The sequence below is a fragment of the Oncorhynchus gorbuscha genome, linkage group LG18 (genome assembly GCF_021184085.1).
Source record: "Oncorhynchus gorbuscha isolate QuinsamMale2020 ecotype Even-year linkage group LG18, OgorEven_v1.0, whole genome shotgun sequence".
Classification (NCBI taxonomy): Eukaryota; Metazoa; Chordata; class Actinopteri; order Salmoniformes; family Salmonidae; genus Oncorhynchus; species Oncorhynchus gorbuscha.
This window is the reverse complement of record NC_060190.1, coordinates 718,891-733,945: the sequence shown is the minus strand read 5'-3', so window position 1 is coordinate 733,945 and position 15,055 is coordinate 718,891. Positions and strand designations below refer to the sequence as shown.

The following is a 15,055-nucleotide window of genomic DNA, read 5'->3' as shown; positions in this document are numbered from 1 at the left end:
AGAGTGGCAGCATGGCCTATTGTCCAGAGTGGCAGCATGGCCTATTGTCCAGAGTGGCAGCATGGCCTATTGTCCAGAGTGGCAGCATGGCCTATTGTCCAGAGTGGCAGCATGGCCTATTGTCCAGAGTGGCAGCATGGCCTATTGTCCAGAGTGGCAGCATGGCCTATTGTCCAGAGTGGCAGCATGGCCTATTGTCCAGAGTGGCAGCATGGCCTATTGTCCAGAGTGGCAGCATGGCCTATTGTCCAGAGTGGCAGCATGGCCTATTGTCCAGAGTGGCAGCATGGCCTATTGTCCAGAGTGACAGCATGGCCTATTGTCCAGAGTGACAGCATGGCCTATTGTCCATAGTGGCAGCATGGCCTAGTGGTTGGGAAATTGTTTTTCACTCCTACGTTGCTGGAACACGAGAGAGGTGACAATCAACGGTCATGAATCAGCAAAGTATATGAGAAGGTCAGAACAGTTCCCACGGCAGTGGCAGATCACCATGACTGAAGTGGTAGCAGGGAGGACTGTGGCAAGCGCTGAAAGAATCAAGGTGAGTGGCGTTTTACTCCAACTTTTACTCCGCTACTCTTGGCTTTAGTAGGGTGGTCGGCACTCTGCTCTCCCCAGTCTACTCTTGGCTTTAGTAGGGTGGTCGGCACTCTGCTCTCCCCAGTCTACTCTTGGCTTTAGTAGGGTGGTCGGTACTCTGCTCTCCCCAGTCTACTCTTGGCTTTAGTAGGGTGGTCGGCTCTCTGCTCTCCCCAGTCTAACCTTGGCTTTAGTAGGGTGGTCGGTGCTCTGCTCTCCCCAGTCTACTCTTGGCTTTAGTAGGGTGGTCGGAACTCTGCTCTCCCCAGTCTACTCTTGGCTTTAGTAGGGTGGTCGGCGCTCTGCTCTCCCCAGTCTACTCTTGGCTTTAGTAGGGTGGTCGGCGCTCTGCTCTCCCAGTCTACTCTTGGCTTTAGTAGGGTGGTCGGCGCTCTGCTCTCCCAGTCTACTCTTGGCTTTAGTAGGGTGCTCTCCCAGTCTACTCTTGGCTTTAGTAGGGTGGGCGCTCTGCTCTCCCCAGTCTACTCTTGGCTTTAGTACGGCTCTCTGCTCTCCCCAGTCTACTCTTGGCTTTAGTAGGGTGGTCGGCACTCTGCTCTCCCCAGTCTACTCTTGGCTTTAGTAGGGTGGTCGGCACTCTGCTCTCCCCAGTCTACTCTTGGCTTTAGTAGGGTGGTCGGCACTCTGCTCTCCCCAGTCTACTCTTGGCTTTAGTAGGGCTCTGCTCTCCCCAGTCTACTCTTGGCTTTAGTAGGGTGGTCGGCACTCTGCTCTCCCCAGTCTACTCTTGGCTTTAGTAGGGTGGTCGGCGCTCTGCTCTCCCCAGTCTACTCTTGGCTTTAGTAGGGTGGTCGGCGCTCTGCTCTCCCCAGTCTACTCTTGGCTTTAGTAGGGTGGTCGGCGCTCTGCTCTCCCCAGTCTACTCTTGGCTTTAGTAGGGTGGTCGGCGCTCTGCTCTCCCCAGTCTACTCTTGGCTTTAGTAGGGTGGTCGGCTACTCTGCTCTCCCCAGTCTACTCTTGGCTTTAGTAGGGTGGTCGGCACTCTGCTCTCCCCAGTCTACTCTTGGCTTTAGTAGGGTGGTCGGCGCTCTGCTCTCCCAGTCTACTCTTGGCTTTAGTAGGGTTGGCTTTAGTAGGGTGGTGGCGCTCTGCTCTCCCCAGTCTACTCTTGGCTTTAGTAGGGTGGTCGGCGCTCTGCTCTCCCCAGTCTACTCTTGGCTTTAGTAGGGTGGCTCTGCTCTCCCAGTCTACTCTTGGCTTTAGTAGGGTGGTCGGCGCTCTGCTCTCCCAGTCTACTCTTGGCTTTAGTAGGGTGGTCGGCGCTCTGCTCTCCCCAGTCTACTCTTGGCTTTAGTAGGGTGGTCGGCGCTCTGCTCTCCCCAGTCTACTCTTGGCTTTAGTAGGGTGGTCGGCGCTCTGCTCTCCCCAGTCTACTCTTCTGCTCTCCCCAGTCTACTCTTGGCTTTAGTAGGGTGGTCGGCGCTCTGCTCTCCCCAGTCTACTCTTGGCTTTAGTAGGGTGGTCGGCGCTCTGCTCTCCCCAGTCTACTCTTGGCTTTAGTAGGGTGGTAGTAGGGTGGCGCTCTGCTCTCCCCAGTCTACTCTTGGCTTTAGTAGGGTGGTCGGCGCTCTGCTCTCCCCAGTCTACTCTTGGCTTTAGTAGGGTGGTCGGCGCTCTGCTCTCCCCAGTGTGTCTATGGAGAGCGCTGCTCAAAGCGCTGAGTGCAATTTGTCAGCTTTGCCGAATTCAACTTAATACGTATGACGAAAGCACAAGCTTTCTGGATTTAAAAATAAATGGTAGACCGTTTTAAAAGTGTTTATCAACCACAATACTCTATTTTTACGTTTTATGTTCTTAATCTCCCTTTCGACACTCATAAAAAATCACAATCAAGCATTTTGAAGACAACAAAAAAACGATGCTCAAATTGAACGCGATTGATCAGCTTTGAATCTATTTGTTTTGTTTGAGAGAGAATGTGACTGGGAGGTGCATCTTGTGTTGATAGCAAGCCCCAAGCCTGATGGAGAGGAGAGGAGAGGTGTGTGTGAGTGGATACATTTGATCTAATTAATTGGTGCAATTGTTATTTTTCAGATTTGTGAAGATTGGGATTTGTGAAGATTGGGATTTGTGAAGATTGGGATTTGTGAAAATTGGGATTTGTGAAGATTGGGATTTGTGAAGATTGGGATTTGTGAAGATTGGGATTTGTGAAGATTGGGATTTGTGAAGATTGGGATTTGTGAAGATTGGGTACACACTGGCACAACAGTCAACATGCAGGACTGAAAAATGTATCACAGAATTTCCGAAAAGCTTCCACAAAATCAAGTAGAAATCAGAAAAGAATGTCTCGAAATGCTGTATTATGTTGGTAGATTGTCTTTATTGATGTCAGTATAGTCGCTTTAAATACTTTAAATAATGCCACTTTAATGTTTACATATCTTACATTACTCATCTCATGTGTGTATACATACTGTATTTTATACAATGTATTGCATCTTGCCTCTCGGTCATCTCATCCATATATTTATATGTACATATTCTTATTCCATCCCTTTAGATTTGTGTGTATTGTATTGGGTAGTTGTTGTGGAATTGTTAGATTACTTGTTAGATATTACTGCACTGTCGGAACTAGAAGACAAACCTTTCGCTACACTCGCATTAACATCTGCTAACTATGTGTGACCCATACAATAGTAACATGAGGATAAAGGATAACAGATGCTGTACACTGTTGTAATAATATAACATCATACTGCTGATAGAAATAGAATGTAGTGATAGCCGTCTTGTTTTGGTTGAAATATCTATTTTCGTGTGTTTTGCCTGACTTATTTCCGTCGGAGGCCGGTAAAACATGCACAATGACTTCGCTGATACGACGCTCACGAACATTTCCTGCCGCATCTCATAATCCAGACCAAACTCACTCAGAAAGTGGACACATTTTTTCCTCTTGCTCTACGAGACCTCAACATTTCCTCAAGTTATTTTCAGCCAAACAGGAAATCAGTTCCAGGTAACCTATTGCTAATGATTATTATTTGTTTTAATGATGCTTGTAACACGGTCTGTAAACCAACACATTCCAGGATGAAACCGCACTGGTTTCCGCGGCCTGGTTTTGTTGTTCCCCCAGCTAGTTAGCTGTTAGCCAGTTAGCAACACATCTCCCGTCAAAACCCGTTTGTGTAGCTAACTAGCTAACATGCTAACTTTATTTCAGGTTCACGGTTGAAGTGTGACTTTTATTTATAGTTAGCCAGCTGTCGACTCATCTTCAGTAAAATGACTGTCCTGAGGAATAGGCCAACCGGCTGCTCCTTGTTTAGCCACAAGGCCTTTTGGTAGGCCGTCATTGCAAATAAAAATCTGTTAACTGATTTGCCTAGTTTTATAAATAAAACAAATATTTGGTTTAGCTATTTAGGTAACCAGCTCGCAATATTAGCAGGACTAAACGTTGCTAAACTAACGTTATTCTACATTTTCTTGCCTGCCGAACCCCCCCCCCCCTCCTCCTCCCCTCTAATTCCCTCAATTTTGTGCCTCGAGTCAAATACTTCCTGTGGCAGACACTACTGGTCAACACGAGCCACCAAAATCCAGTCAAATACTTTATATAGAACAAACTTCGCGTCAGGATATGCAACCGAAATTAATAAATAATGTATGTGTGTTATATTAAATATTCTATTAAACATGCCTTCTGGATGGTAGCGGGGTGAACAGGCAGTGGCTTGGGTGGTTGTCGTCCTTGATGATCTTTTTGGCCTTCCTGTGACATCGGGTGCGGGACGTGCCCTGGAGGGCAGGTAGTTTGTCCCCCCACGCATGTCACGTGTGTAGGAAATAAGCCATTACTTTTTTTGTTGTCCAAAATTGACACACACATTGACCTCCATACAAAAACTCCCTGCTTGGTGGGCAAAACAACAACAACACCTACTGGAGGGAGACAGATTTGCAGCCGTGTTGGGCCTCTCTCTTCCTCTTCCTTTCTGGTTATACTTTGTAAATAAAAGTATTTCTATAAGATATTATGTGATTTGTTTGTTTATTTTTTTATTTTTTTCCAGACTAAATGCTCAACAATGTGTTCTGTGTGTAGACCTATTAATTATTGTCCACAATTATCAATATGTTTTATACTAGTTATCATACAAAGAATAGCTCAAATATTGTTATTTATTTGTTATTTTTTTCCAAGTCGAAATGGTCAACAATGTGTGTCCTCCTATCATTTATTGCACCTTACACAATTATCTGTACGTTGTGCTGCAGTAACGGGTCCATTCTACCCAGGAGTTTACACCCCCAGGAACACTTCTAGTCTCCAAATCCACGGAGTCTACACCCCCAGGAACACTTCTAGTTTCCAAGTCCACTGAGTTTACACCCCCAGGAACACTTCTAGTCTCCAAGTCCACTGAGTTTACACCCCCAGGAACACTTCTAGTCTCCAAGTCCACTGAGTTTACACCCCCAGGAACACTTCTAGTCTCCAAATCCACTGAGTTTACACCCCCAGGAACACTTCTAGTCTCCAAGTCCACTGAGTTTACACCCCCAGGAGCGTCTCTTTTTTTCGTAATTGAATCGCAATTGTTTATCTTGAAATTGGGGAGAAAAAGGGGGTAAAATACACACACAAAAAAAAAATTAGAAACTACTTTTAACAATTTCCACTGAAAATTATACAAACACAGTGCAGATTGACAGTTTTTGCTGTTTGGTGCTGTCATTGTTACCAAACTTTGTAGAATTTTCTGTGGAAATTGTTCAAATTAGTCCTTGTGCATGGAGTTGTATGGTTTAACTTTTTATTCATTGGTTTTTCATACATTTTAAAGTGACATCTCTGTGTCTACATCACTCTGTTACGTAGAATTAGGGGCAATTCCTAACACAAGAAAATGCTTGTGTTGCCTAATAGCCTATAGGCGAATGTTTGAATAGGCTACTGAGGATGGGGTGGTAATTTCAATCACTGTATGTATCAATGTATCATATATTAGTAATGAATTTGAACTGAATATGCTTGTACTCAACAGCCAGTGTTCTTCTTCACTTATGGGATAATCTGACATGCTGTTGCCGTCAATCCTATGTTTATTTTATGGAAAAAGGTTTTCTGCTGGACGGGATGTGTGGTTAGCTAGCTTAGATACATTTTTGCTGTCTTTTCTGGAGCTATACCACCATCTAGGTTTGTGAAAATCACCCTGAACTCTTTCGGTCTCCTCTTTTTAGATTCACCTCTAGCCTACCATGTCTGAACCAGGTTCTGGTTGTGGTGTTCCAGCCCAGAGAAGCTCACAGCGGGGTCCAGAGTTGCTGTCAGTGAAGCTGGGGGACTGCAGTCAAACAGTGGAACTCAATGTGATTGTCAAAGAGGAGGAGGAGGAGAGAGAAATCAATGAGGGGGAGGAGGAAGGGAGAGAGGAGGACAGGGACTCTGTTGACTCAGGTAAATTCAGGCTAACATCCTCTTTGGTTCAGAGGTAAACAACCCAAAATAACCATTGATTTTCTGGTTCATTGAGAAATGTAAACATGTGTTTTTGGTTGTTAAGTCAATTAGAGCATGCCAATTTCAAGTTAATCTTTCAAAAAATAGATATATTTCTGAATATTTAGGCAAGTTAGCTGGCTAACTCATTGATTCTGCTTTGTATTATACCCCTCAGGCTTCTGTATGTGTAAGAGGGAAGGCGAGTGTCTACCGACCATTTGGCAATGCATTGTAATTTCACAATGCCATTATCTATGTGCGATGCTATGCAACAAGCCCCTTGCAAAGTATTTATCTCAATACTGTTAATCAAAATTATTGTTGAATCCTGCGTTGGTAAGCTTAAAGCCTTTGTTTCTTTGTCAGTTTCTGACCATATATATGTTCATATTCTTACAGGAGAGATCCCCAACCCAGACTCAGTCAAGGAGCCCAGTTCCACAGCATCAAGACTACCTGGACATGGGAGTTATTCGTGCCCTCAATGTGAGAAGAGTTTCAGTTCCTCAACTATTCTAAAGAATCATCAAAGAGTACACACTGGAGAAAAACCTTTCCTCTGCTCTGCATGTGGGAAGAGTTTCAGTGAGAAAGTAAACCTTAAGAGACACGAGAGAGTACATAGTGGAGAGAAGCCTTACCACTGCACCCAATGTGGGAAGAGCTTCAATCATTCTGGAAGCCTTAAGGAACACCAGAGAATTCATACAGGGGAGAAACCTTACCACTGCGTTCTTTGTAGGAAGCATTTCAGTCAGCCAGGAAGCCTTAAGAAACACCAGAGAATTCATACAGGGGAGAAACCTTACCACTGCTCACAGTGTGGAAAGAATTTTCGTTTCGCAGGAGACCTAAAGAGTCACCAGAGATCACACAGTGGAGAGAAGCCTTACCACTGTTCTCAGTGTGGCGAGGGATTCACTCAGCTCAGGCGTCTTAAACGTCATCAGAGGATACACATTGGAGTGAAGCCTGTCTGTGTTTTAAATGTGATTGTCAAAGAGGAGGAGGTTGAGAGGGAAATCAAAGAGGAGGAAAAGCGAGAAGTTGAGGAGGACAATAGTGGTGTAGTTGACCCAGATACATCAACATTACCTGGTTGTAGTCTTTACCCTTGTCATCAATGTGGGAAGAGTTTCCGTTCCTCAAGTAATCTACAGAATCATCAGAAAGTACATACTGGAGAAAAGCCTTACCACTGCTCTGAGTGTGGGGAGGGATTTACTCAGCTACTACGTCTTAAAAGTCATCAGATAATACACAATGGAGGGAAGCCTGTTTGTGGGTTAAATGTGATTGTCAAAGAGGAGGAGGTTGAGAGGGAAATCAAAGAGGAGGAAAAGCGAGAAGTTGAGGAACAGGAGGACAATAGTAGTGGAGTTGACCCAGATACACCAAGACTGCCTGATCGTGGTCGTTACCCTTGCCATCAATGTGGGAAGAGTTTCCGTTCCTCAAGTAATCTAAAGAATCACCAAAGAGTACACACAGGAGAGAAACCTTACCACTGCTCCCAATGTGGGAGGGGTTTCAGTGAGAAGGTAAATCTTAAGAGACATGGCAAAGTACATAGTGGAAAGAAGCCTTATCACTGCACCCAATGTGAGAAGAGCTTTAATTATTCAGGAAGCCTTAAGGAACACCAGAGAATACATACAGGGGAGAAGCCTTACCACTGCTCTCTATGTGGTAAGAGTTTCAGTCAGCCAGGAAACCTTAAGAAACATCAGAGAATACATACAGGGGAGAAGCCTTACCACTGCTCTCTTTGCGGTAAGAGTTTCAGTCAGCCAGGAAACCTTAAGAAACATCAGAGAGTACATACAGGCGAGAAGCTTTACCACTGCTCTCACTGTGGGGGGGGTTTCACTCAGCTAAGAAGTCTTAAAAGTCATGAAAAAATACACATTGGAGGGAAACCTGCCTGTGCTTTCAATGTGATTGTCAAGGAGGAGGAGGAGGAGGAGGAGGAAGAAAAGAAAGAAGTTGAGGGAGAGGAGAGTGACATGAAATAAAGGTGAAGTGATAATAGATTAGCAACTCTATAGTTATTGAAATTCACACCTATCCCTGCAATTGCATCTTCTGTGACGGCATGGTCATGGGCAGCATCATTTGAGTTTTAAAAATCAGTAAGGGGTTTTCCTGCACAACTGTAAAATCAGACTGTCGCCTTGTCACAGCCAGGTCAGCAGTCGGGGTAATTCCGTAACGTAATATAGTATCATCCGTATTTAGATGAGATCGAGACAAGATCGTTAACAACTATAGTGGTTGCTGTAATAGTGCTATTCCCAGGCCTAAAGCCTGATTGGTTTACGTTTAACAATACATGTCTCATTGTAAACCAGGTTGCCAGTCCGGACCTAAGCCTGTGTTCCTGGCCTTGACCTAAGCATAATTTATTTTATGAATTATTCCTGAACAAGATCCCTCCTCCTAATGTACTGCAGTGTGTACAGTCTGAACAGGATACCACCTCCTAATGTACTGCAGTCTGAACAGGATACCACCTAATGTACTGCAGTCTGAACAGGATACCACCTCCTAATGTACTGCAGTCTGAACAGGATACCACCCTAATGTACTGCAGTGTGAACAGTCTGAACAGGATACCACCTCCTAATGTACTGCAGTGTGTGAACAGGATCTAATGTACTGCAGTCTGAACAGGATACCACCTCCTAATGTACTGCAGTCTGAACAGGATACCACCTCCTAATGTACTGCAGTGTGAACAGTCTGAACAGGATACCACCTCCTAATGTACTGCAGTCTGAACAGGATACCACCTCCTAATGTACTGCAGTGTGTACAGTCTGAACAGGATACCACCTCCTAATGTACTGCAGTGTGTACAGTCTGAACAGGATACCACCTCCTAATGTACTGCAGTGTGTATCATCTGAACAGGATCCCACCTCCTAATGTACTGCAGTGTGTACAGGATACCACCTCCTAATGTACTGCAGTCTGAACAGGATACCACCTCCTAATGTACTGCAGTGTGAACAGGATACCACCTCCTAATGTACTGCAGTCTGAACAGGATACCACCTCCTAATGTACTGCAGTGTGTACAGTCTGAACAGGATACCACCTCCTAATGTACTGCAGTGTGTACAGTCTGAACAGGATACCGCCTCCTAATGTACTGCAGTGTGTATCATCTGAACAGGATCCCACCTCCTAATGTACTGCAGTGTGTACAGGATACCACCTCCTAATGTACTGCAGTCTGAACAGGATACCACCTCCTAATGTACTGCAGTGTGAACAGGATACCACCTCCTAATGTACTGCAGTCTGAACAGGTACAAAGCCAAGGTTGGTGATTTACTGCTACCTGCAGTTATGGAATGTTATCTCAGGACTATAAATTCATTGGTTGACTCCTCCTCCTGACCTGGATGGAATTATACGACCTGGATATAGTGCACTACATTTGACCATGATTTTGGAATGAGATGTTGGACGAGCAGGTGTCACACTACATCGGTTACCACTACAAACGTATCTTCCTCTATCTACTACCAAACAGAGAAACGCTCCATTTTCACATCTGCTGATGTTGGGTTGGTGCTTGAGGATGTGAACATGTAGGAGAATGTTTTTGAAATGTCCCTTTAAAGGGACGTATGCCCATGTACACGACTAACATTTACATGTAAAACAGTTGACAGTATTTGACTTGAGCTGAATACTGGGGCTGAGTCTATACATAGTATATACTGGGGCTGAGTCTATATAAAGTGTATACTGAGGGATGAGTCTATATATAGTATATACTGGGGCTGAGTCTATCTATATATAGTATATACGGGGGCTGAGTCTATATATAGTATATACGGGGGCTGAGTCTATATATAGTATATATGGGGGCTGAGTCTGTATATAGTATATACTGGGGCTGAGTCTATCTATATATAGTATATACTGGGGCTGAGTCTATCTATATATAGTATATACGGGGCTGAGTCTATATATATAGTATATACGGGGCTGAGTCTATATATAGTATATACGGGGCTGAGTCTATATATAGTATATACTGGGGCTGTGTCTCTATATAGTATATACGGGGCTGAGTCTATATATATAGTATATACGGGGCTGAGTCTATATATAGTATACACGGGGGCTGAGTCTATATATAGTATATACGGGGGCTGAGTCTATATATAGTATATACGGGGGCTGAGTCTGTATATAGTATATACTGGGGCTGAGTCTATATATAGTATATACTGGGGCTGAGTCTTTATATAGTATATACTGGGGCTGAGTCTATATATAGTATATACTGGGGCTGAGTCTATATATAGTATATACGGGGGCTGAGTCTATATATAGTATATACTGGGGCTGAGTCTATCTATATATAGTATATACTGGGGGCTGAGTCTATATATAGTATATACTGGGGCTGAATGTCCCAAATGGCGCGCTATTCACCCTGTAGTGCACTACTTTCGACCATGGGCCCTATTCTGTAGTGCACTACATTTGACTATGGGCCCTATTCTGTAGTGCACTACTTTCGACCATGGGCCCTATTATGTAGTGCACTGCATTTGACTATGGGCCCTATTCTGTAGTTCACTACTTTCGACCATGGGCCCTATTATGTAGTGCACTGCATTTGACTATGGGTCCTATTCTGTAGTGCACTACTTTTGACCATGGGCCCTATTCTGTAGTGCACTACTTTCGACCATGGGCCCTATTATGTAGTGCACTGCATTTGACCATGGGCCCTATGGGCTATTCTATTGAATACAAAATAAATCCATAGACTCCAGTAGAATTCAGTTGTGGATATTTTTTATACCTGATTAAACTCCGTAGAAGGGCTGGTTTCTATTGACATCAAGTCTATTGTTATGTCATGATCTGGATGGAACCTGTGTTCCTTTCAGGGTTTGGAACCTGAAAGTATTTTCCAATCATTTTGTTCTGAACAGAACCGTTATCGTTTTTCTTTTGTTCCATTCCAGCAAAGTAAAGTTCTGAACCGGTTTGAACCATTTGACGCGCTGGGCATCTTGTTGTTATGACATGTACTATCTGTTATGACATGTACGATCTGTTATGACATGTACTATCTGTTATGACATGTATTATCTGTTATGACATGTATTATCTGTTATGACATGTATTATCTGTTATGACATGTATTATCTGTTATGACATGTACTATCTGTTATGACATGTACTATCTGTTATGACATGTACTATCTGTTATGACATGTATGATCTGTTATGACATGTACTATCTGTTATGACATGTACTATCTGTTATGACATGTACGATCTGTTATGACATGTACGATCTGTTATGACATGTATTATCTGTTATGACATGTATTATCTGTTATGACATGTATTATCTGTTATGACATGTATTATCTGTTATGACATGTATTATCTGTTATGACATGTATTATCTGTTATGACATGTACTATCTGTTATGACATGTACGATCTGTTATGACATGTACGATCTGTTATGACATGTACTATCTGTTATGACATGTACTATCTGTTATGACATGTACTATCTGTTATGACATGTACTATCTGTTATGACATGTATTATCTGTTATGACATGTACTATCTGTATTATCTGTTATGACATGTACTATCTGTTATGACATGTACGATCTGTTATGACATGTACTATCTGTTATGACATGTATTATCTGTTATGACATGTATGATCTGTTATGACATGTACTATCTGTTATGACATGTACTATCTGTTATGACATGTACGATCTGTTATGACATGTACGATCTGTTATGACATGTATTATCTGTTATGACATGTATATCTGTTATGACATGTATGATCTGTTATGACATGTACTATCTGTTATGACATGTACGATCTGTTATGACATGTACTATCTGTTATGACATGTATTATCTGTTATGACATGTATGATCTGTTATGACATGTATTATCTGTTATGACATGTACTATCTGTTATGACATGTATGATCTGTTATGACATGTATTATCTGTTATGACATGTACGATCTGTTATGACATGTACGATCTGTTATGACATGTACTATCTGTTATGACATGTATTATCTGAATTAGGCCCACGGAAGTATACCTAGAGAGGAGCGGCTTCTATGAGGAAACTTTGAATGTCTTTGAACTTCAGAGAGTTGGCATTAACTAACGTTGGACCAGAACTATCCCTTAATCATGACTCTCAGTTCCATTACAGTACAGATAATGCCTCCTAAACGTGATAACTATAGTATCCTTAGTATCCTTAACTAGTATTGAAATAGTTCATCAATGTTCTCTAATTAAACCTCTCTCTCCGTAATGTCTGAATCACGCCTGTACTGTCAGTAGCTACAGTAGACTATGCATGCTTCGGTGGGAGGGGAGGGGGAATGTAGCCTACACACACTGGCAAAGATTTTTAGCAGGCAGACACTGGAATACGTTTCTGAGTGTATAGGGACAGAAAATAAAATGCCTGGAATGTAAAAGAACATTAACCAGTTCCCATGCTTTTAAAATCACTGTTCTGTTCCGGAACAGTATAGATCCCTTTCGTTGACAGTTCTGGTTCTGTTCCTTGAAATTCCGTTTTTCTTTTCTGTTCCCTGAACTGGTTCCAACCCCTGGTTTAGAACATTGTAATGTATCCATTAATTAAATAATAAATGCTAACAAACTGTAATCTTCTTCTTCATTAAAGGTGGATGATGTTGTTAGATTATCTTTATCCATGAAAAGTCAGTATTGTATCATGGTGAGGATAAATCACAAGAATAAAAGATGCCAGACATTAATTGTTGGAATAATATAACATCACACTGCAGGCCTGTGTAGGATGATCTACATTACACACAGTCTCTTCTCTACTCGTTCATCTGCCCAGAGAAGAGGCTACTCTGGTGAATGTCTGTGATGAATAAAGAGTGGTGCTCGTTTAATAAAGTTACATCAACGCTTAATAAAGTTAGATAAACGTTTAATAAAGTTAGATCAAAATCACATTTTCGAGCTCTACCCTTAGATTTTGCGGTGACGTAGTGTCCCCATGAGTGACAGAACACTGAGCCAATCATGGAGCAACTAGAGAACATTACCAAACCCCTATGCTTCGTATTTTCCGCTGGCTGCCCCACCACCACAGAAAGCACTGAGCTGGGCTGAAACACCTGTATTTTGGAGCTGCCTTACTCAAGAATGCAAAAAAAGAGACCAAGTTTGTATGTGGCTTTATTAACTCAATGTTTTATTTATTTATTTTACATTGTTTGCAAACTGAAATGTGACACGTATTAATGCCAAAATAACATGCAAAACAGGCAACAATAAAACAAATATATATATATACATACACATACAGTACCAGTCAAAAGTTTGGACACAGCTACTCATTCCAGGGTTTTTCTTTATTTTTACTATTTTCTACATTGTATAATAATAATGAAGACATCAAAACTATGAAATAACACATATGGAATCATATAGTAACCAAAGAAGTGTTAAACAAATCAAAATATTTCTTATATTTGAGATTCTTCAAAAAGAACGCAGCACAACTACGCAGTTACCCATACCTGGGACTGGGCAAAAACTCCCTATTTTCAGACACAGACTAAAAAAAAAGTGATGTATCTGTCAGATGGCCAAAACATGTCCAACTACGGCAGCTGATATGACACTCACAAACATGTATCGCAGTGCTCCATTAATCCAGACCAGACACAGTCGGCAGGGTTAGGGGGTCATGGCAGCAACACACTAGCTCTATCCTATCCACATTAACACTTCAGGTTTTCGGAATTTGATTTCAAAATAAAAGTCCCGGGGATAAACTTTTTTTGCAGCTTTGCATAGGACATAATGTTAAAATGATGTAAAAAATAATAATAATTAGTCCAGCAACACTGTATTATTCCGTGCCCCATGAAATGACACCATATGTACACTGAGTGTACAGAACATTAGGAACACCTTCCTGATATCGAGTTTACACCCCCTTTTGCCCTCAGAACAGCCTGAATTTGTCGGGGAATGGACTCTACAAGGTGTCGGAAGCCTTCTATAGGGATACGGAGTCATGTTGAATCCAATCCCACAGTTGTGTGAAGTTGGCTGGATGTCCTTTGGGTGATGGACCATTCTTTATCTACACACAATACCCCACAACGACAAAGCGAGAACAGGTTTTTAGACATTTTTGCAAATGTATTAAAAAATTAAATACAGAAAGAGCTTATTTACATAAATATTCACCCTTGAGATGTTTTGACAACTTTGAGTCCAACTTTGAGTCCACCTGTTGATTGATTGGACATGATTTGGAAAGGTCCCACAGTTGACAGTGCATGAGAGAGCAAAAAAGCAAGCCATGAGGTCGAAGGAATTGTCCATAGAGCTCTGAGACAGGATTCTGTCGAGACATACATCTGGGGAAGGGTACCAAATCATTTCTGCAGCATTGAAGGTCCCCAAGAACACAGTGGCCTCCATCATTCTTAAATGGAAGAAGTTTGGAACCATCAAGATTCTTCCTAGAGCTGGCCACCCGGCCATGAGAAACAGGATTCTCTGGTCTGATGAAACCAAGATTGAATGCCTGAATGCCAAAGAGGAGGAAACCTGGCAGCATCCCTACGGTGAAGCATGGTGGTGGCAGCATCATGCTGTGGGGATGTTTGTCAGCGGCAGGGACTGGGAGACTAGTCAGGATCGAGGGACAGATGAACGGAGCAATGTATAGAGAGGTCCTAATGAAAACCTGCTCCAGATCACTCAGGACTTCAGTCCGGGGTTGAAGGTTCACCTTCCAACAGGTCAACAACCCTAAGCACACAGCCAAGACAAAGCAGGAATGGCAACGGGACAAGACTTTGAATGTCCTTGAGTTGCCCAGCTAGAGCCTGGACTTGAACCCTGTGCAGCAACGCTCCCCATCCAACCTGACAGAGATTGAGA

At 42.6% G+C, this 15,055-nt stretch overlaps 1 protein-coding gene across 1 annotated transcript; it reads left to right on the top strand.

Annotated features, from left to right (window-relative positions):
- Positions 1–3,392: 3,392 nt before the first annotated feature.
- Positions 3,393–8,041, top strand: LOC124003109 (zinc finger protein 345-like; the record flags this gene model as incomplete). The annotated part of the gene is made up of 3 exons (XM_046311171.1): positions 3,393–3,578; positions 5,813–6,029; positions 6,474–8,041. Coding segments are annotated over exons 2-3 (1,767 nt in total), but the record flags the coding sequence as incomplete, so codon positions are not given.
- Between the last annotated feature and the right edge of the window lie 7,014 nt (positions 8,042–15,055).